This window comes from Dromaius novaehollandiae, chromosome 1 (assembly GCF_036370855.1).
Source record: "Dromaius novaehollandiae isolate bDroNov1 chromosome 1, bDroNov1.hap1, whole genome shotgun sequence".
NCBI classification, from domain to species: Eukaryota; Metazoa; Chordata; class Aves; order Casuariiformes; family Dromaiidae; genus Dromaius; species Dromaius novaehollandiae.
The window spans coordinates 48,686,139-48,710,884 of NC_088098.1; the positions used below are offsets into that span (position 1 = coordinate 48,686,139).

General features: G+C 36.0%; 1 protein-coding gene across 8 annotated transcripts in view; it reads left to right on the forward strand.

Annotated features, from left to right (window-relative positions):
* APAF1 (apoptotic peptidase activating factor 1) overlaps window positions 1-21,747 on the forward strand; it is a 34,795-nt gene extending 13,048 nt beyond the window's left edge. For 5 of the 8 annotated variants that reach the window (XM_026123179.2, XM_026123181.2, XM_064510515.1 and 2 more), the window contains exons 13-27: window positions 754-880; window positions 2,959-3,084; window positions 3,898-4,029; window positions 5,862-5,987; window positions 7,065-7,226; window positions 7,491-7,619; window positions 8,387-8,512; window positions 8,896-9,015; window positions 11,788-11,913; window positions 12,273-12,398; window positions 14,575-14,694; window positions 15,028-15,153; window positions 15,969-16,094; window positions 16,926-17,072; window positions 20,105-21,747. In XM_026123179.2, the coding sequence (XP_025978964.1) occupies window positions 754-880; window positions 2,959-3,084; window positions 3,898-4,029; window positions 5,862-5,987; window positions 7,065-7,226; window positions 7,491-7,619; window positions 8,387-8,512; window positions 8,896-9,015; window positions 11,788-11,913; window positions 12,273-12,398; window positions 14,575-14,694; window positions 15,028-15,153; window positions 15,969-16,094; window positions 16,926-17,072; window positions 20,105-20,248 (1,963 nt within the window). In that variant the 3' untranslated portion in view covers window positions 20,249-21,747. Of the gene's footprint in view, window positions 1-753; window positions 881-2,958; window positions 3,085-3,897; window positions 4,030-5,861; window positions 5,988-7,064; window positions 7,227-7,490; window positions 7,620-8,386; window positions 8,513-8,895; window positions 9,016-11,787; window positions 11,914-12,272; window positions 12,399-14,574; window positions 14,695-15,027; window positions 15,154-15,968; window positions 16,095-16,925; window positions 17,073-19,382 lie in introns of those variants that run through there. The other 3 variants (XM_064510536.1, XM_026123182.2, XM_064510543.1) reach the window with 3 other exon arrangements.
* The last annotated feature ends 2,999 nt before the right edge of the window (window positions 21,748-24,746 follow it).

Consider the following 24,746-nt stretch of genomic DNA (forward strand, 5'->3'; position numbering starts at 1 on the left):
ATGCTAAGCCTGAAAACTGAAAGTGGTGATGATGAAAACATGAAGTACTTGGATTCATTTTGCCTCTAGAAAAAAATGTATCTTACAACAATACATTCATCACCAAAATTGATCTTATTACATTGACAGCTTTCTGTGATAACGTCTGACTAAACAGGATGATTACAGTTGCTATTACAGTAATTACAAATTCTTTGTTAAAGTGCAGCTAGATTCACCCAAAGGGTATTAGATTCTGTACTTAATCTCTGATTGAAGTGCAATGATAATCATAGCTTTTGTTTAAATATCTAGTGATGAGAATTGAATCATTGCTATAAAATCAAGTAAATTTAATCAGGTCTACACAAATGTACAGATGTTTTTGAATAAATTTGAAAAGGAACCTGCAGGAGAACAAGAAGTCTTGGGAAGAAATTTATATTTGGAAATAACACATAGCAGGTCCTAAAAGAGTTGTTAGGAAGCTCATGTCATAGAAGGGGTGCAACACCTCTGCTTATAAAGTAGCTGTTAATTTCTCATGCGCTTGTATTTCTTGGTGTCTAAGCTTTAACTATTGGAGGGCAAATATAAGAGCGAATATAGGATTTTTTTTCCTTTATTGTTTCTACATGAGGGCAGAGAGTTAAGTTTTCTATTTGTTTTTTAAAGCCTGCTCCTCAAGATGTGTGAACAAGTGGTTTTTTTAAGAGGATTTTGAATAAAAATAAACCTTGTGAAATCTCACTTATTGACTATTTTATCCTGTAGGAATAAAAAATCCATGAAAAACCTCTCCCGTCTGGTTGTTCGTCCGCATAGAGATGCAGTTTACCATGCATGCTTTTCTCAGGATAGACAAAGAATAGCATCGTGTGGAGCTGACAAAACGCTACAGGTAAAATATCTATCAGTGAAATGAAAGGCCATGTTCTGTTTTGATAGTGATTATTAACAGTCCTTTACCCTTTCTTCTTCTGAACAAAAACAATGGTTTTATTATTATATAAGCGTTGTGTTGCATGTTTAAAATAGCAAGCATAAACTTCTTGTTCAAACGCTGAACCTGCATGATTTCATGGTTTATATCCTAACTGGTGTAATGCAGTTGAAATCCTTTTTAATGATATGGAGCAGCTCATTGCCGAAGTGGCACACCCCAACGTATTTCGTATTTGTTTGCAAAAATGATACTGCAGCTCACAGATTTTCTGCAGAACTGAGAAACTTTAAGATCTTTTAGTTATAGCTTTACAGTTTCCATGGGATGTACGCTGCTTAGGTGGTCAGATGTCTTATGCAAAAAAAAAAGAGTCTGGGGAGAAAAATGGGTCCCTGAAGTTGAGGACATGTTAGGCTGGAAATAGGCACAAAATGCTGAGAAAGTGGATAAGGGGAGACAGAGAGAAAAGTGACTAATGCCAATTTGCCAGCAGTCTGCCTGGAGGGGAGCCAGCCAGCTCTCAAGGAAACTAGCAATCAGCCAGCCAGTAACCTGGTCAAGTATCCCTATTCCAGACAGCCAAAGGTAAGGGTAAAAAGCAACTTTTCTGCAAGCCTTTGGTGTTGTTTTGGATGCTTGACAAGTTGAATACTAATATTAAAGTACTAGTTGTATTTAGTTGCTGTTCATTTGGCTATTTAATGTGTTGTTATTGTGCTTTCCATTTATTTATTTACTTATTTGCTGGCTTCTACAGTGTTATGATCATAGCATCCAGTTCAGGAGATACCTGGTGGATGTGCTAGTTTTATGCTGTGCTAAAGTTACTGTGCGGGGCTTCTGTACTTGATGGCCTTATTAAGACTGCAGGTTGCTGATTTTTCCCTTTGTTTTCTACCAACAAAAATTTTTCCCTTTGTTTTTTACCTTCTTCAAAAAAGAATTTGTGGATTGTGATTGCGTTTAAACTAAACATTTATTGAAGAAGTAAAGGGAAAATTAACAGTAATCATTTTTTCATTGTTTAACTTTGAACTTAATCATGTTTTTCATAATAGTGGCATGGATATAAAACTAGGGTTTTTTTCAATTCCTATGGCTATTCCTGCTGTTTCTGTGAAGTCAGAAATCATGATTGCTAGATGAAGAACAGCCATCCTGCAGAATCTACTGTAAATGTCGATTTCCTGTTACTTCAGTGTTTATGTTATTTGAACAATTGACAACCATTTCATTGTCACTGATATTCCTGTTCAGTGAAACAAAAAAGAAAAAAATAGAGACTTCACCATTTTAGTATCCTGAATGCTGCTGTAAGGAACAGCTTGTGATTGATTTGAATAATTTAAGAATATGTAACCTTGAGAAGGAATGGGAGACCTGAGTTCTTCACTGTTGTAAAATTAAATCTCAGAATGTTTGGCAAACTGATTAGTGTAACTTTTTTTTCCCCCAACTGCCCTTCTCCCTACAACTAGTTCAGGACTGTATCATCTTGTCTGAGTATGCCTTTTAATTACTTCTCTTTTCCCGTTTGTTCCCAAATCAACATGTGCTGCTAAAATTCTTATTTTGAGCTGAAAAATATTTTATATAAACCCGGAATTGGTAGTTTTAATAATAGCTTTGTTTTTTAAAAAGAGTTTCTGGGTGCAGTGTATGTTTTATTGAACCCTTTTGACAACAAAATGGCTTTTTCTACCCTCATTCCTTAAGCCTCAATTCATGTCCTTTGTCAGTGTCTTTTAAGAATAACTGCACAACACAGTGTCTGTTAGCAAAATCTATTTTCACCAATTCATTGCCCTGATAATTTCTGTTACCTTTACAAAACTGAAGCTCAAATTTAAGATGTTTTTTAATTTTGAGGTTACTTTCTATGAAATTATAAATGCTTACAGAGTAAAACCAAATTTATGTAGAAGAGCTTATGTAAGAGAGCTGTTTGAGAGAAAAAGAATGTTATTTTTGTGTAGCATGTTTTAGAATTGTATGTGAGTTATATTTCACTATTCATTGTGTTATTTCTGTAGGTGTTTAAAGCAGAAAGTGGAGAGAGACTTCTGGAGATAAGCGCTCATGATGATGAAATACTTTGTTGTGCTTTCTCTGTTGATGGTATCTTTGTAGCAACTTGTTCAGCTGATAAAAAAGTGAAGGTAAGTAAATGGAGTGCATACAATTTTTTTCCAAAGTAATAATTATGATTTGAATTTTAACCAATTAGGCAGAGCCAGTTCTTTAGGCCAAAGCTTTTTTTTCTTTTTTTTCTTCTTCTTCTTTTTTTCTTAACTGTGCTAAAACCTATGTGGATAATTCACTACTTAAAAAGAAACATATGATAATACATGTACTATAAGTAGTAATTCTCTAGGTATGATGTTAACACAAAGAAAAAATGTTCAATGTAACATAGGACCTGTATGAGTCCAGTCCTGTTTGTAACATGGGATGTGAATTTCTCTTGTTGGTTATTTTTTTTCATGTTGGGTTTTCTTTGGTAATTTGTAATTCCTCAGTATTACAGCAATATCTTAATGAAATTCTAGTCTTTCTCAAATTGTTATCTGAACTAAGAGCCTTGCTCTGCCCCATCCCCCTTTGTTCAAACACTCTGCTGTGAAGGTTTGTAAAATGAACAATAGCCTAAAATTGAGTCTTGACAAGGATAAGTTATTTTTACTGGGTTGTTATACAAAACTGTCGCTATAAATATCATGTTCCAGTTGTTTGTGTTTTGAAAAGTGTATATTTCTCTATCTCAGCTAATTGTGATACCTTGAAGTCACAGCCTTTCATTTCTAAATGTAAAGCTAAATGTACATATTTTTCTTTTCTCTTCCAAAAATTTTTTGAGGTGTGTTTAAGAGCATATTAGGGTTTTGGCTTTATTCCAGTATAGCTGAATGATTTTTTTTAATAAAGTACATTAAAATATTTTAAAATGTTTTTCATCCTTCAATTCTGTTTAGATCTGGAATTCAAGAACAGGTCAATGTATGCATGTATATGAAGAGCACTCAGAACAGGTCAATTGCTGCCAATTTAATAACAGAAGTGGTCAGTATCTTTTAGCCACCTGCTCAAATGACACTTTCATCAAAGTAAGTGGAAAAGGATGCGATTATTCTCATAGTGCTTATCATAACAGGATAACTATTGATATAAAAATGTACTTTTAACATTGTAAAATAAGCTTTTTCAGTCAGCCTATTAGAAGAGAGATGGCAACAGATTAAGAGTATTGAATACAACTCTATAATCGGATTTCAGCAAGGCAGAATGGAAGGAGTGGTTATACGTAGCAAAAGAGAATGGGCCAATCCTCTATTGCTAGGGCATAAAGGGCTTTGGCAAGACTTATAGAGGGTGGGATGGGAATAACAGAATATGGAAATGGAATATCTGATTAAAAGCAGTGTAAGAAAAATGAAGGCAGAAATTTAGGATTGAAAACATTCATAATGTAAACAACTGGATGATGAAAGCTTAAAAAAAGAAAAGCCTTACATTGTAGAAGTGACAGGCAGCTATGTTTTTTGATTAAGTTGTTTGGGAATAACAAAGAAAAGAAGGTGAAAGCAACAAAAAACAGTAATCAAGGCAAGAGATGTACCAGGTTAACATCTGGCACTGTTCAGATTGGGAGAAGGTATATTTACTTTGAAGGAGCAAAAAACAGCCAGCTGAAGTCTGCATCTGAGGGAAGGGGGAAACGAATAATCAAATAAGACTTAGACCGTGCAGTCTCACAGGACAACTAAGCAAATGACTAGTTAACTGGCACTGCAAATGGTGGTCCTACTGCCCTGGCTGTACATTCCTGCCTTTGTTGCAGTGCATTTCCTGGTCTTACTCTGCAGTGATACAGTTCAAGGAGCTAATGTGGCAAAAAAATCCTTTTGGTGGGATTAGTTTCCTCCTTGTTTAGTTCCCTGTACTGGCTCATTGCCTAGTTCCAGCGCAAGAGAACTGTTGGGTATACAACAGTGAGGATTAGGATTGTTGGTAGGGAAGGACTGTCTCTTCCAGGCTATGAAGCTGGCTCAGTGTTAGTGTGAAATCTCATCTGAAGAATTCTGGCAAGTGTCTCTGTTTGTGTGAACTGGAGTTATAATAGGAGCTGATGTCAGGAGGGAAAGAGGAGACTTAGTTTGTGCTGACTCCTGCAGATCCCAGGAGATACATTTGCTGTTTGAGACTGACACTTTAGAATAGGTAGATTTAGAAGGGAGGTGTTCAAAATGAGCACTTTTATACTGTAAATGTGGTTAAGATTTTAGATAGTGTTTGATATTTTAATGAGTAATAAGCACTGAAGTATGCACCAAAAAAAGTACAAGGAGCTGTTCTTTCTTTGAGTTCTCAGCTAAGCAGTCAAAGCTGTTAATTATTTTTATGTTGGAGAAAGCAAAGAAATTTGAAAACTGAGAAGGGGAGTGGGGGAGTGTGGGGGATAGGGCTAGAAAGGCGGGGGTGGGAGGGATCGCAAGGGATGCTCTATTCACTTTATTAGTAACTGCGGCAAGGGTCTAACACTAACTTCACAGATTTCAATTTAAGTATTATGTGTAAGCTACGTAATTCTCTGTTTCAAAAATGAAAGGGAAAGGGGCAAGAGGCTTCTTCCTCAGTTTGAGGAAACTGAGTAACTTTGTGCTGCTCAAGGGCCTTGTCTTCACTAAGGAAGATGCACAGAAATTTTAACTAGCTTTAGGATAGTTGTGGTGTTCATAGTTTTCATGAAAGTTAGCAGATGGAAGTAAATTGTGGGGGAGCCGGAGGCATAGCATGAAGTCTGTGAGCATGTGGGTAAAATTAAGAAAAACTTCTTAGGTTTTGGATGCCAGTGCATGATTTTGAGAAGAGTGTGAAAAGTCTGTTTTTTGAATAATTCGTGAATATAATGATTTTTATATGTTTATTTTACATGCAGCTTTGGGATTTGAATAGAAAATATTGTAGAAATACGATGTTTGGTCATGTAAATTCTGTCAATCATTGTAAATTTTCACCAAATGATGAATATGTTGCTAGCTGCTCAACAGATGGAACGGTAAAGGTATGCAGTGTATCTTTAAATAAGCTTCTTGTTTTGAAGATTTTTTTATCAGCTTATATAAAATGTGAAATATGTATAAGAAAACTTTCTATCTGTTTTATCAGCCTTAATGAATTAAACCTTGAAATATCACAGTAGAACAGTTAAGCATTGTTCCCATTTATAGCAAGAGACTTTGAAATGGCCTGTCCAATACCAGAAAGTTGTCTACAGTTGTAAAAGAAAAATCCTAGATAACCTCATTTCCAATCTTTTACTTTTCACCATCTCTCTTTTTTTCTTTATGTACTTTGTTAAGAGAATGGAGGGAGGCTTTTAAACTTGTAAAAGTCATACGTGCATAACAGATTTTTAGATTAACTGAGATCTCTGAAAGTGAATCATCAATAAGTACACTTTTTTCTGTAAGTTCTATTTTAATGTACAGACTAGAAGAGAATTGGGGGGGTCATGCTAGCTTTTTGCTCAAAGTGTAAATATTATTTTCATTTAAAAAGCTGCTGTAATTGTCTTTGTTTGCAATTGAACTGTGCTATTTCAAAATAACAGTTCTCATAACACTGTTAGCTTTCTATAGAGTAGCTAAATCAGGAAAGAAAAGTTGCTGTAGCTGTTGTCATTCAGAAAGAACGGTGAGATGAAGGGAGTGGAAATAACCAGTAGATCTTTTTGCAGATGTCTCAATGAGATTAGGGTACAAAGCTAAACATATGCCAGATTTCTTATGATGAGTGGACTTAGTAGAGTGGCAGAGCAGATAACTTGTTTTTTACTGTTTATTTCACTTTAAAGTAGAAGGTGAGACAAAATGGTAGCTGGAATTGTATTAGGGAGACCCAGGGAGAGGGTTCCACCATAGAGTACTCCTAGTTTTTTGTCTAAGCCATCTAAGCTTGTGAATATTTAATGTCATTTCTTGACCCAGGTAGCAGGAAAGTAGCAGAGGTTTTCTTGCCTGTATTTTTTTTCCCCATCCTTCTTCCCTAGAAGTGATTGGGAGATAACTCTCCCCTGTTGTGTTGCATATCCACACCAGTAAAAAGGGGTTTCATATACTGCTTTTATTTTTTCTTGAAGCTTTGGGAAGTGCACTCAGCAAATGAACTGAAAACTATTGAGATAAAAGACTTCTTCAAAACTGCAGATGAGCAACCAGATGATGTGGAGATCCTAGTAAAGTGTTGCTCTTGGTCAGGAAATAGTGCCACAGTTTTGGTAGTAGCCAAAAATAAGCTTCTGGTAAGTACCTCACATTAATAATTTTCTAGAGATAGTGTATTATTATCCAGGTAGAAATTATGAATGAAGATAATATTCTAGGCTGTTAAGAAGTTTCAGTTGCATGATTATAAGTGTGCTTTAAGTAGAAATATGTGGGCAACAAACCTGTTAACTGGGAGAAATACCTCCTAAATTAAGTGTATGCTAGTGGGGATTTAAACTATTTGTCTGTAGTGAAGCCCTTCAGACTGTGTGCTAACTATTATAATTATGTGTTCACAGCTCTTTGATGTTAAAACAAGCAATTTATTAAAGCAAGTCACTGTAAGTCATCACAGTACAATCCAATACTGTGACTTCTGTCCTGGTGATGAATTAGTAGCAGTTGCTTTATCTCACTGTTCTGTTGAGGTAAGTGATTGCCTTTGATAAGGCAAGCAGGACTTGCTTTACCAGGCAAGACTAATTGTAATATAAACTATGTTTATTTAGGAGATGCTTTTTGCTGATGTAAAAATTAATGTAGTTGTTTTAACAGGCTTTCAATGTGCTTCATTCTTTTTCAGCTTTATTCACTTCTAAAATACACAATATGAATTGGGAAATGACATATGCAAGTTATACATTCATTTTGGATGACAGAATTCAGGTTTACATAAAAAGACTAGGCTACTATGTTTATTTAAAGTTACTACTATCATCCTCAGAATAGAGGCCTTCCTATTTCTTAGTTCAAAACCAAGCAAACAAAACACCTCTCATTCTATATGCCACTACAGGATGTATCAATTCACCAAAGCAGGAAAAAAACAACTGGAATACCTTAGTCTAGCCATGTTAGTCCTAAAGTCTGTGGAAGTATCTTATTTTCTGAAACCTGCTTAGTCAGTTTTTATACCACGATTTTGTGGAGGGTTTTTTGTTTTCTGTCTTTCCCATTCCCACCCTCCTCTTTTAGAAGTTATAGCAGCTAAAGAGGCAGCTGAATTTCTTTTACCTGACTAACAAAATGTAATAAGCAGGAACTATAAAAGGTGACTTGTCACCCTGAAATTGTACGTGTAATAAGTAAGAAAACACTTGAGGAAATAATAACTAAGTATTCGTCTGTGTTTTACACTCTTTTCTCTGTAAGTGCAATCTAAATCCATTTGGATTCTTTCATATTTTTGTTGTAGTTATGGAATATTAAATCGTTATCAAAAGTGGCAGATTGCAGGGGCCACATGAGCTGGGTTCACTGTGTGACATTTTCCCCAGATGGATCTTTATTTATGACATCCTCTGATGACCAGACGATAAGGGTAAGATGACATCTCTCTTCTTTTAAAGCTGTGAGATACACACACATACATATATGTACTGTCTGTTTTGGGATGGGAAGAGGCTCTCTTCTCTTAGACTTGGATTTAACTTTTAAAGATGCCGGCTCATTTTTAGAGTATATCTCTGTAATTTTAAGTCCGATGTCTGTTCAAGACAGTCTGTTTTGATTTAGAGTTCATCTAAATAAGGAATTTGTCAAGTTTTTTGAAGATCCTTTTGTAAGCTAGCAGAGGCGATACTACTTTCATTGTTAGATATATTTACATGTGAATGTTTAGGATAGTTTTCTATGTATTCTTATTCAGCAAGTTTTATATCTGGTCTTTTGTTAAAACATACGAAATACTGTTTTTCTCAACAGATTTGGGAGACAAACAAGGTGTGCAAGTCTTCTGGTGCTGTGCTAGCAAGTGAACTTGATGTTGTATTCCGCAACAGTGAAGTGATGATTTTAGCAATTTACAATCACCAGCATTTACAAGTAAGTTAAATTTCTCAATTTAATAATGCATTTGCATGTTATCTGCAAAATGCAGTAGTTAAGAGGAGGTACTGAAACAGAGTCAACACTGAAAGAACTGCTCGTTCATGACTTTCAACGGTTGAATCTCTAACAGCTGACTTAATAGATGATAACATTTTTATGTCTACAGCTAGGAACTCGGCCTAATTTAGTAAACAAAAAATGAAATTTTGAGGGGAAGTTTCCACGCTGGTGAAGGAACTGAACTTGGATATGGAGGGGCATAACTGTTTATTCTTGAGGACTGGGGAGGCTGTGGGCCCTGTAAATGTGCTGAGATGTGTCCTTAAACGTGTCCAGCAGAACGTACAGCGCACACAGACCAAGCGCGACACAGCACATGTGTACCAAATGCATCAGACAGTATTACCGTGTAACAACCAAAGGAATGATCTCAGATTGGGGGAATGAAAGGTATGAGCCTGGGTCTACCCATAGCCATAGGAGAGCATGGGGCTTTTATGTTCTAAAGAAAACATTAGTAGTGGATACAGTGCACTGTTATTACTCTCTCTTCCTCCCCTCTCCATAAACTACTAAATGCACCAACAGCCAAGATATTTTTTGCCATTCCATGGTAGCAAATGCACACACTTTTTTTTTTTTTTTTTTTTTTAAAGCTGTATTTTCCCTAATACATCAAACGATCCCAAAATTGATGGGATTTTCTATGAAGTGAAGGCAATAAAGCTCACTCAGTTTATGCTTCCACTTGACTGCAACAGTTTAAAAGCAGAAACATATTATTTGTTGTAGAATGCAGCTTATGCAAACTGGTTGTGTGTTAAACAGCCCACCAGATGGGCAGCACCATACTCCTAGGCTTTTGGCTACAGGGTAGCTTTTTCAAGCATTTAGCCAGAAGCAGTGGCTGATTAGGAACAAATCCTTGTTTTTCTTGAATCCAGGGAAATCTTACTGCAGAATGGGTAGGCAGGAGAGCATTTGAATAGATTCTTCTGCCCTGTTCTGAGAGACACTGTGCAGATAATCTGTTTGTGTAGGGTCACATCGTTTCACCTGGTTTGGCCAGCGATTAATGTAAGCTATGTAATCCTGGTTAATCAACATAGCCAGTGCCAGTGTTTCTTGTCTTAGGCATTCTTAGCATTTCCTAGGCCGCTAACAGAATGATACCTTTCTTTCTGGAAACTTTTTTTTGTTTGTTTACATGTGCTTCCTGTTTATCTCTTCCTAACTGTTTTCTGTCCTTCCTCTTTTATTTGTTCTGTCAACAAGTTAGTTACTTCTTACTGTACCTAAAAAGCCTGTAAAACAAATTTAAGTAAAACAATCTCTGAACTTTGGTATTTGAATAGTGGAGAATATGAATGTGGAGTGGGGTGGAAGTAGCTAGAGAGTCTCCAGTGGAGCTTTAGCAATAAAAGGATTTTTTTAATTAGAACCCACAGAAAGCAGTCAATGTTGAAATTAAAATGTATGTGAACATTTCAAAGAATATGTGAGAAAAGAGAAGCTGTATCTGCTGCAGTGAAGAGAGGGGAGAAGCCACAGTGAATGGAGTTAAGCTGCTCCCCACAAATGAATGGGTATAGGATAGATGCTACTTTTTATCCTTCCTGTTGATCTGAACCATGATTTTTTTTCTTTTTTTTCCCCCGTCTCTTTCTTCAGAGGAGGGAAAAATAAAATGTTTCTGCTAATTGTGAAATCTCTAAAGCATTTTTGGAGCTATTTGGTAGACTACTATGTGATGGTTTAGTCCATCTCTTGTCTAAATTAGTAGACCTAATCTATTTATTTTTATCTATCTATCTATCTATCTATTTGTTTATTTATGATTTAGTATGTTTCTATTATAGGTTTAGTTGCATGTTTTCTGAGAGAAAGATGGTGGTTATATTTGTCTGCCCTAAATACAATATTCTGACTTCTGCAAAGGTGTAGTCACCAGAGAAGTCTGTCATAGCAAGAAAATTGATTTTTCACCGATAAGTGAGAAATTGACTGAAAAGACAAATTGCAGTTAAAAATTTGTACTGTAACTTAACAGGAAATCTATGCTGTTACATCTCTTAAAGTTGATTTTCTTGCATCTCTGATTTTTTTGCAATTTGTTGTTTGTAAATAAAAGTGCCCTCTGGGTCGGGGCACTACTCACCTTTTGATGAGTAGTGCAGCATGTTTGTTTTTAACCACTTCACACTGGTATCTTTTTAAATTTAAACTTTTGGCTAAATCATTATCTTCTAAGGGTTTGCTGCTGCTGCTGCTGTGCTCCTCCCCTCTCCCCTGGAGGAGTGATTTGAGAGTGATACTGGGTTGAGACTTGTTGTATTGTGTGTGCTAATGAGTTTAAAGTCATGCTTAGAGGCACTTCAAGTATTTTATGCCCCATTTGTCATGAGCTGTAAAATTTGGCAGAGTAAATTTAAGCTTGGAGCTAACTATATGACATTTAGAATTTTGTTTGAAATTTAGAAATAGTATGTTGAGCGATTGTTTTCTATGCTCAAATGAGCTTTAAAAAGCCTTTTGTTACTCAGATGTTTTCTTCTGCAAACTTGTACTGTTCAGAGCACATTCTACAGAGAGGATAATTATACTGACCTCTAAAGTGCTGTCTTACAAAAGTAATTGATCTAGATCATTCATAGTGGGAAAACTGGCACACTGTTCTTTTCAGCATTTTGAGCTCTATATTGTAGTTGTATTTAGGTTTCAATTTTAAAATATTATATTACCCTAATCCTCATCCTTGTGTTTCAGCTTATTAATGGAAATACAGACAGCGTTATTATGCAGACAGAAGCTCAGGAATCCCTTATTTGCTGCTGTTGCTTAAGTGGAGATCTTAAATTTGCAGCATTTGGACAGGAGAATGGAACAATAAAGGTATTAAATCCTAAATTTAGTTTAAAAAATGGCAGGGAAGTACATTTCTCAGTGCTACTATTAAAGAACAAACGTTATGTGAATGTTTTCCTACAGTGACATTCTTTAGTATAGTACTTCAAAGTTTTTACATTTGTGAATGATGCCCAAATGACAATAATTTAGCAATACTGCTAATCATGTAGTTCCCCATTTCATTTTACCAAGGGCTAAGCTAATAGCTTATGTTTTTGTTTTTCCAACCCACTGGTCAAGAATCATGGATTTACAATCTTTTGTTATTTTAAAAAAAATTGCAGGTTCTTCTTTTCCATTTCCTCAAGTGTATAAAATTAATTATTGCATTCGTCATTGTTTAGGTACTACAGTTGTCGGATGGGAAAGTTTTGAAAACCTTGGAGGCGTACAGGACATCTGTCCAGCATTGTCGATTTACCTCTGACTGTCAGACTCTCATTTCAAGTGCTCATGATTCAGTAATACAGGTTTGGGAGATATTTAAAATCATTATATTGTAACTTATGATCATGTATTCATTTTATTTTGTTTTTTATGCTATAGATAATGTAAGCTTAATAAATGACTGCTGCATTTTGTTTTGTTTCATCTTCATCCTGTCCATTTTGAATGGAGCCTCTTTACATTTCAGTAGTGTAGCTTGGCATTTTTGGTTCTCTTACTACTTTAATTTGGCTTGGACTGCTGATTTAACTTGCAAATGATGCTCTAGCAAGCCATCTGTTTGTCACCGTGGAATAACAAGTGAAATATATGTGATGAATAAGTAATTTTAACCCATAGTCTGATAGTTAGAATTTAGAAATTGCAAATTATAAAATCAGTATTTTAAAATCAGTACTGATTTCATTACATGAAAAAATAAATGTTTGTTGTCAGTAGGTATGTGGAGATTTGGGGATTTTTTTTTTCTTCCAGATTTGTTATGGTGATGGTAGGAGCATCCTATCAATACATCTAAAAAACTACATTTTGTAAATAGGGTGAAGGGAGAGAAATAACAGTGCTTCTTCTCTGGATGGGCAAAAACAAGCAGCAAGTTAGAGCACTAGATGGGAGCAAGAAACTGTAGAAACTGTAGCCTCTATTTGTACTTAGGTAATAATGAATCTTATACAATTTCTATTTTTAATGCTGTGGATGATAGAAAACCACCAACTCCTTGAGGTGGGTGAAGAGAAACATTAGTGTTCAAACAATATAGCTCACTAGCTCTCCTGATATTGTAAGAGAAGGGTTTGGGATCTGACACAGGATGTCCTTGGGCTGGCTGATTTACACTGCTGAAAGCAATGAGGTTTTTAAAAAAAAAAAAAACTGGCCTCTGAGCAGCTGGTATGTTCATCTAGCACAATACAGTACTGAATATAGACACTAGAAAGAAAATGGCTTCACTGATGTGGTATCAAATTAATAAGTTTTGCCCCTCAGCAGAGTTGATTGGCTCCAGAGAAGCATTCTGGTGTGTCTGTATTAGCATTTTAGCTCGAATCAAGAATGTACTTTTGAAGATAATGTCCATGTTGTTTATGCTTACTGTGCCTTGGTGTGCATTGCAAAGCAGTTGTAGGCATGCAGACAAGATTCCTAACTAGATGAGAGCCTGTGCTCCAACCGCTAATGAAGGTTCAGTCCACACAGCTGAACATAAGCTAATTTGAAGCAAAATCTCCAAAAGATGTGGATGGTGGTCCTCAGCACTGTTTTGCTCACCAAACGTGTTCCAGCTGCATTGGTCTACCTATCTGCTAATGTACACATAACCTATGCTGCAGCTAGTTCTGATGTTAGTGTTTTGTTGTGCCTTTACATTGAACTTGTGGATTTGAAGCTAGTTTGAGTGCCTTCAGTATGGTCAATTAGGTAGTATAGTTACAGCCCACCAGTTTGTTGGCTTTTGGATCCTTCCTTCAGATCTAGATACCTGGGTAGCTTTTTTCTAGGTCCTCAGCCCCCCCTAGTGGATAGTGCCTCAGTTAAGCCTTGAGGATTTTCACGGGAACACCTCTAGTTATCGTTCATTCTTTGATGTAGAAAACGTATTAATTTGGAAACCTATTAAATCATCTCTCTTCTCAATGTCTAATAGCTTCTGTAGATACAAAGACACTTGGATTTTGAGTGAATAGTTAAACTGAAATGATAAAAACAAGAATCAAAATGGCATTTCATTAAAAATATATTTTAAAAATATAAAGGAAAGCTGAACTAAGTATAGAAGGTATGAAGTCTACCAGAAGACATAAGGGTATTTGTTGTAATAATCAGAAGTTTTAAGCCCAGAACATTTGAGGTGCCTAGAAAACGATCGTTTGTTTGTTTGTTTGTTTCTTTTGAAATTACCAATGAGATTTAAACATTTAATTCACTTTAGAAATCATATTCCATGCCTATTCTAGGGAAAGAGTTTTACCTTTCACACTTTGCAATGATTAGTGAATTAAAATGAACTGTCCCATAGGTTGGCTATTAAAGACTACAGCATGCCTGTTCAATATAGTACCTTTTAATGAGCTGCAACCTGCTTAAGAATTTTTTTTATCATCCCCATGGGTTAAAATCAGTCAGTTAATTCATTTTTCTTAAATTAAATCCATCATACAATTTTTTCTTTTTTTTAAAGTATTCCATCTTTTTAAATAGGTATGGAGTTGGCAGTTGAATGCATGTGCATTTCTAAGAGGGCACAAGGAAGCAGTCAAGGATTTTAGACTCCTGGAAAATTCAAAACTTCTTTCTTGGTCATTTGATGGAACAGTTAAGGTAAATAAAAGGCTTCACATTGACAAATCACAAATTTATTTTAATCAATCTTTCTTTTTTTACCATTTGGTAGGTCCTGCACGTTACATTGACACACATTTGGTTGAACTGATCCTTAAGTGTAAGGTGTAGAAACTTTTAAAACTCAAATTTGCACTTTGCATTGCTTTTAAGTTTCAAATTCTTGTATTTTAGCTATCCCTATAGGTCTATCAAACTATATATTGTATTTGGACCTTGTAGATGAGCTTTATCTTGTATATGTAAGATGCACTTGTTCAACCTTTCTACAGTGTTACAAAAGTAACCTGTTTTTTCCATATATATTTTTAGGTGTGGAATATAATAACTGCAAAAGCAGAAAAAGATTTTGCTTGCCATGGAGATACTGTTCTCTCTTGCGCTGTTTCACCAGATGGTAGTAAGTTTGCGTCTGCTTCTGCTGACAAAACTGCAAAGGTTGGTTACCTTGTGTACAAGGATAAACATGATGCTTTGTCCTGAAATTTGTGCTATATCGTTTTGTTATGAGATAACCAGTGATTACCGAAGTTATCCTGGTATATTTCTAATATTAAATTTTCTGTATCTGTGAACATGTTTCCGATGCTGTTAGAGATGGTCAGAACTGATCTTGAATATACCTCAAGACTGTCCTGGTGACTTCTGTACAAATGAAATGCAGATTTAATGCACAAGTAGTCCATACAGAACATTTTCTTGTGTTCTTTGTATTGATTTTATTAATAGCCTAATGTTTAATTTGGAAACCTAAGCTAAAAAAAATTTCTGAAAATTTCAGTGAAAGTCTTGTTCCTAGTTTCTGGTATTATTCCTGTTCAGAGAGAGAGTAGTGAACTGTTCAATACTCTGGGGGTGTCTTATTAGTGTTTTTAAAAATAACTATGAATTAATTGATGAATCCTCTTTCTGTGAACAATTTCATGAACTTCTGACTGAATCAGTTACATCACATTACATCAAAATTGCATCAAACTTTTCTCCCCTCAAAAAAATATTTGCGCTTGATACAGTAATTTGTAGCAAATGCATTCTTGTGTGATTCAGATAAAAGGAAAAAACATACAAGCTACAGTAAAACGTGCACATGCACAGTCACACACAGGTGTGTGTGTGTGTATTTGTATATATGTGCACACACAAAGTGTTATACATTTGAGTACAAATGCCTTCTTAGAAAAAATGGATGAAAACTTAATTGTTTTTGAAGTGTCTGTTATCTTTTTCACTCTTCTGTGATGTTTCCCATTTAGATATGGAGTTTTGAAAGTTCATCTGTTCTTCATGAGCTGAATGGTCATGAAGCCTGTGTGCGATGCTGTACTTTCTCTCCTAATAATAAATTATTAGCCACTGGAGACGACAAAGGAGAAATAAGGGTACTGCGTTAACCTTACACTTCATAATTCAATTGATAATCAGTGCACAGACTGAAGAGTTCTAATAGTTTGTGTTCTGTATGTCTAAATCATTGGCAGTGTAGTGAATATCATTGGGAGGGAATTAACATGAAGTAGCTGTGTCTCGGCTTACCACAGGCATGAAGGACATTTGGAAAAGGTAGTAAAGCAGGAGCTGCTTTAAAAAAAATAGTATGATGGTATGACTGAAATAGAAGTACGGCAAACATCTAAAAGAACTATGCAAAATAAATGCATGAAGGCATAACATTGGATAAAGATGGGCTTTTGAACTTGTCTTATTTTCCCTGTTTTTTGTGTGTGGAATTTTGGATTATCTGTTGAGAAACTATAGTTTCTTAAAATGCTTTAAATCTAGTTTTTGGGGAAAAAAGGCTTATGTAATGAATATAAAGAAAAGGAAATGAAATATAGTGCAAGTCTCCACTAATCTACACATTTTCACCCCTGATGCTTTGCCACATAAACACATGGCAGTAGTGGTTTGTAACCATACTGATGGGTTTATGTTCCATGAATTTCGAGGAACTATGATTCACATTATTTACTGATAATTCTCCAGTGAATCACATGTGTGATTAAATCCTCTGTAGATGATACAGTTGTAAGAGCAGAGTAGCTTTTCAGAATTATTTTGTCACTTCAGGTAGAATGCTTATTTACGAAGATTTTTGCTTTAATATGGAAAAATATGTTTTGGCTTTCCTCAGTGGAGCTTTTTCTTTCCGTTAAGTTTACATACATACATACATACACACATACATACATAAATAACCTTTTCTCTCTCAGATTTGGAATACTTTAACAGGTGAATTACTTCACTTCTGCTTCCCAGTTACTGTAGATGAAGGAGAACCAACACATGGTGGTTGGGTAACAGACCTCTCGTTTTCTCCTGACAATGAGATGCTTGTGTCGTCTGGAGGCTATCTTAAGGTAAGCCTTAAAAAACAACAAAATGTTGTAACATACATCATTAAAAGGCAATACTTGGATAATTTTAAAGGGAAGTGTAAACCACTTCAAAGAAACAAATGTGAAATGGTCTACTTATCACAGGACTGCTCCGTCTTCCCAACTGTCTTGCAAATTTCGCTTTTTTCCTTAAATATGAAAGCCCCTGAAAATGTATTTTAAGAAGCCTTTAGATTCCTAGGATGGAGTTTGCTTTTGAATTCTGTGTGTTCTGTTGCTCACAAAGCTCAAGATGCAGTTATGAGCTTCAGATTTTTGTTAGGAAAATCTTTCATTAATATCTTAATATTAAAGATCTCAGTCATTTCTGTCTACCTTAAAATCCACTCAATTTCAGCTGCAATCATGTTCTTTATAATGAGCAGGAAACTGCTCTCTTTTGCAGGGTTTTTTTTGTTTAAGATACTGAGCTTTTAATTTTTTTCCTAAACAGAAATTTGGAAGGAACTGCAATTGGGAATATTCTGCCTTAACGGTCTTTCTATAAATATTCTTTGGAAGGAGGCATGTTGAAACTGAGGAAATCAGTCTTTTTCATCAGTCTTTCATTGGTTCAGACATCTCCTGGGCATATGTTTTTGGGAAGGGGAAAAGGTGATCTTTCTTTCAGTCTGTTAGTTCCTCATAACTGTAAATTTCTCATGAATTTAAATATGATTATTGTTTTCCTCATGCAATATTAATACCCTTTAGTAGAAATTTTGGGGAGCAGAACTGATGGTTGTGGAGACAGCTGTGGACAACTGTGTCTTTCAGACTGCTGTAGACTAGTTGATAGCTGGTCAATGGTTGAGCCCTTGGATATGCTACCAGCTTAACTCTTTGAAGTCAGTTAGTAATTGTTTAACAAGGAGTGTTGAATTTTCTAGTTTAGCATTGAAAATGCATCGTTTTCTTGCATTCATTTTGTATTAAAGAACACGACATGCTGCTTGTTTCCAGCTTGCTTCCAGTTTTGTCTTGTGGTTAGAAAGTATGATGTGATGCTTCAACAAGTCATAGAACGCTTTAGATTGTTAGGAGCCTGTGGGACTCAAGAAGTCTATCCCCTTGCTCAAAGCAGGGCTCAGTTGCTCAGGGCCTTGCCCAGTCGAGTTTTATGTGTCTCCATCAGGGGCCTCTCTGGGCTCTGAGAGAGAAGCCTGACTCTGGCATCTCTAACCCTCTTTTTGGTAGTTGAAGGCAGCAGTTAAATCCTCCCTAGCCTTTTCTTCTTCAGACTAAACAAACTCAGTGCTTGCACTCTCTTCTACGACATGTTTCAGGCCCCCAACATCTCGGTGGCTCTGTGCTGGACCTGCTCCAGTTTGTCAATGTCTCTTGTGTATTGGGGGGGAACTCAAAACTGGACACAGTGACTGAACTGCTCACTACTATTTTTTGAATCTGGCACTCCACTCTCAATCTCTCCAATTTTGCTACAGGCATACTATGGGAGACTGTGTTGAAGGCCTGGCTAAAGTTGAGGTGAATCACATTCACAGCTCTCCGCTCATCTACAGAGCCATCATTCTTGTCACAGAAGGGTGGTCAGCTTGCTCAGCATGATTTGCCTTTAGTAAATCCATGCTGGTAGTTCACTATCACCTTCTTGTCCTTCACATGACTCATAATGGCTTCCAGAAGACTTGCTCCATAATATTCCCAGGAACTGCAGTGAGGGTGACTGGCCTGTAATCCCCAGCATCTTCCTTCTTGCCCTTTTTGAAAACGGGTGAGACATTTGCCGCCTTCTAATCGCTGGGACCTCATTCAGTCACTATAACTTTTCATTCTAGACCTACAGGTTGATATATGTGATGTTCCCCCCCCCCCCCCCTTTTTGTAGGGGAAATACTAGTTAGTGAAGGTCTAAAACACTTCAGAAGTCTGGTTCTCTGAAAATTGGTCTGCGTTGGGTTTTAGTGTTACATGGAAGATACGTTTAAACAAATGAGTCATCTTATTCATAGGTGAGGTGCATTTTGCTACATACTGTTGAGCTTGCTGTGTGAGTGGTACACACTGACTCAACACCTGATCATTTTTCCTGTCAACAGCGGTTCAAGAACTGATTAAGATGCTGATTTTCTGGGTCTCCATTGAATAACAGGCACTTTGGGAAAGGTGTTTTTAATCAGAATGCTATAGTTTTGTAGCTGCAAAACCACACTATGCACACAACTGTTACATATTTCATGAGATGAGTAAACTTACAAGTAGTAATATATCATGTGCTTTTATAGATGATCTAAACTAAATTTAATCTATTTCTGTACTTTGCTACCGCAGTCAAATGTTGCAGGAATAGATGGTGGACTTCTTTTTGGAAGATTGACCTCAACAAAGTAACAGCTTTGTGTTGGATTGCATTTGATTCATGTGGTCTGTAGTTTTTGTGAGAGTAATATTAAGAAAAGTGAAATAAGTGTACAGTTATGGAATAAACTCATGGTAGAAGGTTTTCCTATATAGTTGTTATTAGCAATTATGCTATAGTCTTAAAAAATAACATTTATAACCTCATTTTAAAAAAAAGTCTGTGCTGTTAACATAACTGTAAATGGTTACAACTGTGAAAAAGATTAATCCTTTCGTGAATCCAGCTGACCTTTTACTTTCAATTATATTGTCTGGCAATGAGTTTCATGTATTCATTTGATTATATAAAAATACATCTTTTAAATTTTAGATGTGTTACAATTCACTTCTTTTGGTTATATTTTCTGACAGGGATATAGGACAGTGCGTAAATTTAATCTTACTGCTGTATTTAATATTTTACATGTTTAGTTTAACTTCAAAAAGACTGAAGGTGTTCAATTTTCTTTTCATCTGAAAGTCTTAGTAATTTGTCCTTTTCTAAACCTTTTCTGTTTAAGAGTGCTTGTATTTTTCTCCTTTAATTCTGCTTCTTTGGAGGAAGCAGTCAGTTGGGCTTACCATGCTTGGCCTGTTTATGTAATTTATTCTAACCTTATTTTAACTAACTGAAAGTGTATTATATTTTATAGTGGTGGAACGTAACTACTGGAGAATCCTTACAAACCTTCTACACAAATGGAACAAACCTCAAGTCAATACACGTGTCCCCTAATTTCAAAGTTTATGTGACTGTTGATAATCTTGGTATTCTTTATGTATTACAAAAGATGTGATTAATGTGTTGAACATTGCAGAGATCATGTAGCTTGCTCAATTTTTGAGCTGGAAACAAAATTCTGCTGATTATTTTTCTGGCAGTCATTAAGCTGTGAATTATATTTCAGTATTGTATTCATGATGTTTTCATGTATATTTATGTATGTTTTCTCAAATGAATTTGCATTTAATCTTGTTTTTGATAAGCATTATTATCAATACTTAAGTCTTGATTTGCATCTTAAGTATGTTGCTTCCAACATTGTAAGGAAATTATATTAAGATTTATTCAAATTGGGTGAAGTTAATAGACAGCAATGGAGAAATAATAGGAGTATAAAGATGGAAATTCTATTTTATGCTGAAGCTGATGGCTAAATGTTCTGTAGCCATGAATGCAACTGTTTTTTGTTTTTGTTTTTTTTACTGTGATGCAAGGCTTTTCATTTAATACAGAATGGTAAGAATCAGGGACATCTCTCATTTGAAAAATGAAACTCCTAGCTATCTTGGTGCTTGAAGTTCAAAACCAGAAATCAAGTAGCTGTTCTGTTAAGAGCAGCGGTACTTCCCACTTGTGGTAAGAACTATCATGCTTTTACCCTTGTGGAGATAAAGTGCATTGTAACACGCATGAGCTGTGCTTACAAAGAGGAACCTTTTCAGTCTCATTTTCTCAAGACAAAACCTGAAAGGTTATTGGAATTGAAGTGGGGTAGATTGTGCCACGTTTCCAGTCGGAGTAGCCTTCTGATAGATAATCTGCTAAACTGAAGTAGAAAATGTTTTAAAAGGTTTATATTGAAAAATACAGAAAGGTGTGAATTTTTATTTGTTTTTCTTTTAAGATTAGCATTCAATTTATACCATGGAGGTATGTTATTTTGATCAACTTTGTTTACATGGGATTCTCTGCACAGAGGTCTCTTGCCTGATACGTGATTTTTTTTTAATCTATTTTTAGATTCAGTATAGGGTAGAATCTTTTGACATTTTATACTAATTATACTTAACATATCTTTTGCGATAATTAGGTAACAGTTTTTCTTAGGCATCTAGTAAACCTTGTTTTAGTTAATTGCTTCTCAACTACTATGAATAGCTGCACAAGCATTAATATCATGATTTTCATATTTTGCAGTTGGCAGTAGAACACTTCGTCTAAATACGTGGTTGTAGAAATTACATTAGCAAGTGTCTCTCAATTGATAATGAAAAATAAAATTCTCACTTTTAGTGATTATTTTCATGTGTGAATTTTGTAAGATTTAATATTCTTAATGTTTCCTATTTTTTGACAATCAGCAGTTTCTTCCCCTTTTTAAACTTTTAATTCCACTGTTTTTAAGGTACTATTGAATACGGGTTGGTATAATTAAAGTACTGCTGGCAGACATATAAAGAGAAGAAATTAACAGAAAAAAACTTGAAATGTTTTGTATTCTATGTGTGTGGATGTACAGCATTCAATAAAGATAATCTGGGCATTGTTGTCCTAAGTTATGAATGAATTTCAGCTCTTCTGTGTTCGTGAGTTTTTATTGTTTTGCTTTTCTGTTTTTTAACAACGTGGGAGGAAGGGGAAGTGCTACCTCTTTTTTTGCCTTGAATATTATGTGCAAGGAAGAGTAAAAGATGGTCTGCGTGCTGCCACTCTAAATGTAATGCTACTTTTCAATGTACATCAAAAATACTTTGACAGGTGAGCAATAGTATTAAAAATGAACATGGAGGGAAAACATCATGAAGGACTCTGTTTTCCTCCATCCATGAGACACTCAAGCTCTTTGGAGCAAGTCACATGGCAAGCCACAAAGTAAAACTGAAATCTTGGAGCGTCTCCCGTAGTGTTTAGGATAAAGTTGTTTCTGCTCTGTCTAGCTTGTACAGCCCTCATCACTACCCTGAACAGTTGAAGATTCAAGGAACGAGAAGGTCCTCTCAGCCACCATGTCCCTTCACTGCATAGTCTGTGCTGTCCTATTGCACAGGACAATGTTGGTCAGAATTTAGAGGCCCAAACAGACAAAAAGAGGATAAAATCTTCACATAAGGAATCAGAGCAGAAAGTTGTCTTTTCTGACAATGCTATTGAGACTCTGATGATAGGAAAATCTGATTGTGGTTTAGTGAAGAAGGTGAACTTTCGAAGAGTGGAGTGCATAGAAGATTTCAATCTTGAAGTGAGTAGGAAATAGCACAGAAGCTTGAAGAAATTAAGGGTATAATTGCACTATTCCGCAAGAATTCTGCATGTTGCTGGAATTGAGGAAGTTATGCTCCGTAAGAGGTGGTATATAGAGTCAGGACAGTTGCGTTCACATGCAGTTGTGTGGAGCTGACTGCTAAATCTTTAGTTATAGCTGAGGTGAAAGAAAAAATGATGAAAAAGTCTTGAAGAGCCAAGGAGTAGATATAAATTGCAGGTGGAGGAGGAACAAATCAATGAAAAACCTTTAAAATATGGGCCAACAAAGACAGCAACTTCTTTAATTTAAAATCTCTAAGAAGGTTAAGGCAGTTTACTGTAACCAGAAAAAAAAAAAAAAGCTTTGTCAGCAGATTTGTTGGATGCTTGGATGTATTCTAAAAGACACAGAAGAAAGTTTGGCCTGAAGCAATTTTTATGTAGATCGACCATTAGTGCTTCCATTATCTCTTGTAATGCCAGATCAAATAGAATCACTCTACACCCAAATTTAACTAATGAGCATTGGCCAATTTTATCTAGTTCTTTAGCTGAAATTATATACAATTTTGTATACGCAGTTTTTAGGTCACTTCCTATTAATGATGCCGATCAGCTCCAGTAGAAGTTACAATTGTGTAAGAGGATGCCTTATGTTGCCTTGAATTGTACCATTCCTTTGACTATGGTGTTCCCCTCCTCTCTTTCTTACCTGCTATTACAGTCATTTGAAATGTAGTTGTGCATTTGTTGCCTGAGGTTTTTTTCATGCTAAGGGTTATAGATCTCTTGTGGTGCTGCAGTCTGTGGGCAGAGAACTGGTAACGTGTTACTAAAGTCCAGTACAGAAACTTCTTCCCTGAATTACTCTGCTTCCTCCTGGAAGATGGCCCACTTAGATTCCCTGTTACAGAATGCCGTGGTAATTTTACTTAATAATTTTTTCCAATTTCCAGTTAGTAAGGTCTCTGAGTGGGGTCCAGTTCCCAAGGTTGTCTCTAGCTATGACAGTGTCCCATCATCACGATTCTCCAGAGATGTTTTACAGGCACTAGTGCCTTTGCAAGTTTTGGGGGAAAGCCAGGCTGTGAAAGCAGTCTGACTTGGATGGTTTCTTCTGTTCTCGTGGGACAGCACAGATTGCAGCAAGGACACTCTGCCCCTTCTTCAAGTAGAGGATGAATCCAGAATGTCAGGAGGTTACAGTGAGTTCAGCTATATTCTTCCAGTTATTAGCAGAACTTGAGCCTCCTACTGAATTTTTCAGCTGCCCTTTCATAGCAAGCACAGTGCAGCACAAACAGCCAAAGGGTTGACTTTTGCACTGCTTGGCAGCAAGAGATGGTTTCTGGCATTTCGCTCTGATAGCACTCACTCGCCCTTGTTAGTTCATGTTTTTCTCTCTCTTCCTTCTGTCTGCTGTGGAGACATAAGCGTATCAGGGTTGCTGGATAATGATGATACCTAAGAGCTCTGAGGACTTAGACCCTTTATTCCTGTTGTGATAAGAAGACAGAAACCAAATGAACCTCGCTGTATTGAGAACAAGGAGTGTGCCAGCCTTGCAGAGCACTTTCACTGTGATTTCTATGCCCAGTTTCACTTTGCTCTTTAAAGCTAAGAGCAGGTACACAATTGCTGGCTCTGCCTGTATGTAATAAGCTGTTAAACTGAGGCTGGGTTTGTTTATGGCATGAGCTCTGCAGTAGCTTGACCTATAGTTTTCATCACCTCCAATGCTGCCATGCTGTGTGCGGTTGTCTGCATCTTTGTACATTTTTTTTCAAGTTGTTGCACACCTTTCTTCTCAGGAGGCTTCTTATGAGAAACCTTGCAACTAGCCTGTGCTGGGCTTTCAGGGTACATCTTAAGAGACCCAGTGAGTATAAAGGAGCAAGATTTTCAGCCTACATGTATTTTTGATGTCTTCAGCACTTCCCGTATCGTCTCCTCCTGTTATATTTGTGGGAAATAGCCAATTGTGCTGTAATTGGACTTTTTAAATTGTATATGTATGTTTATTTAGAAGAATGAGAAAGCCAAAGTATCTTACAGTGTTTCAATAGGCAATTTCTCTCTTGGCGACTGTTTAAAAAACAAATTGGCTTTCTGTACTTGTTTCCTTGTAACAAACCATATATTGAATGTGTAACAAGTGCTCCTTCAGGCTAAAGAGCATTCTTATGTGCTCAAGAGGGATCATCGGAGTATTTACTTAGCATGCTACAATTAGACTCTGTCTGTATTTATATCTTATATTGTATTTTTCATTTCTTTTTTTATTTGCTTCTCCTATTAGTATGTTTCTGTCTCTCTGATTTTTTTTT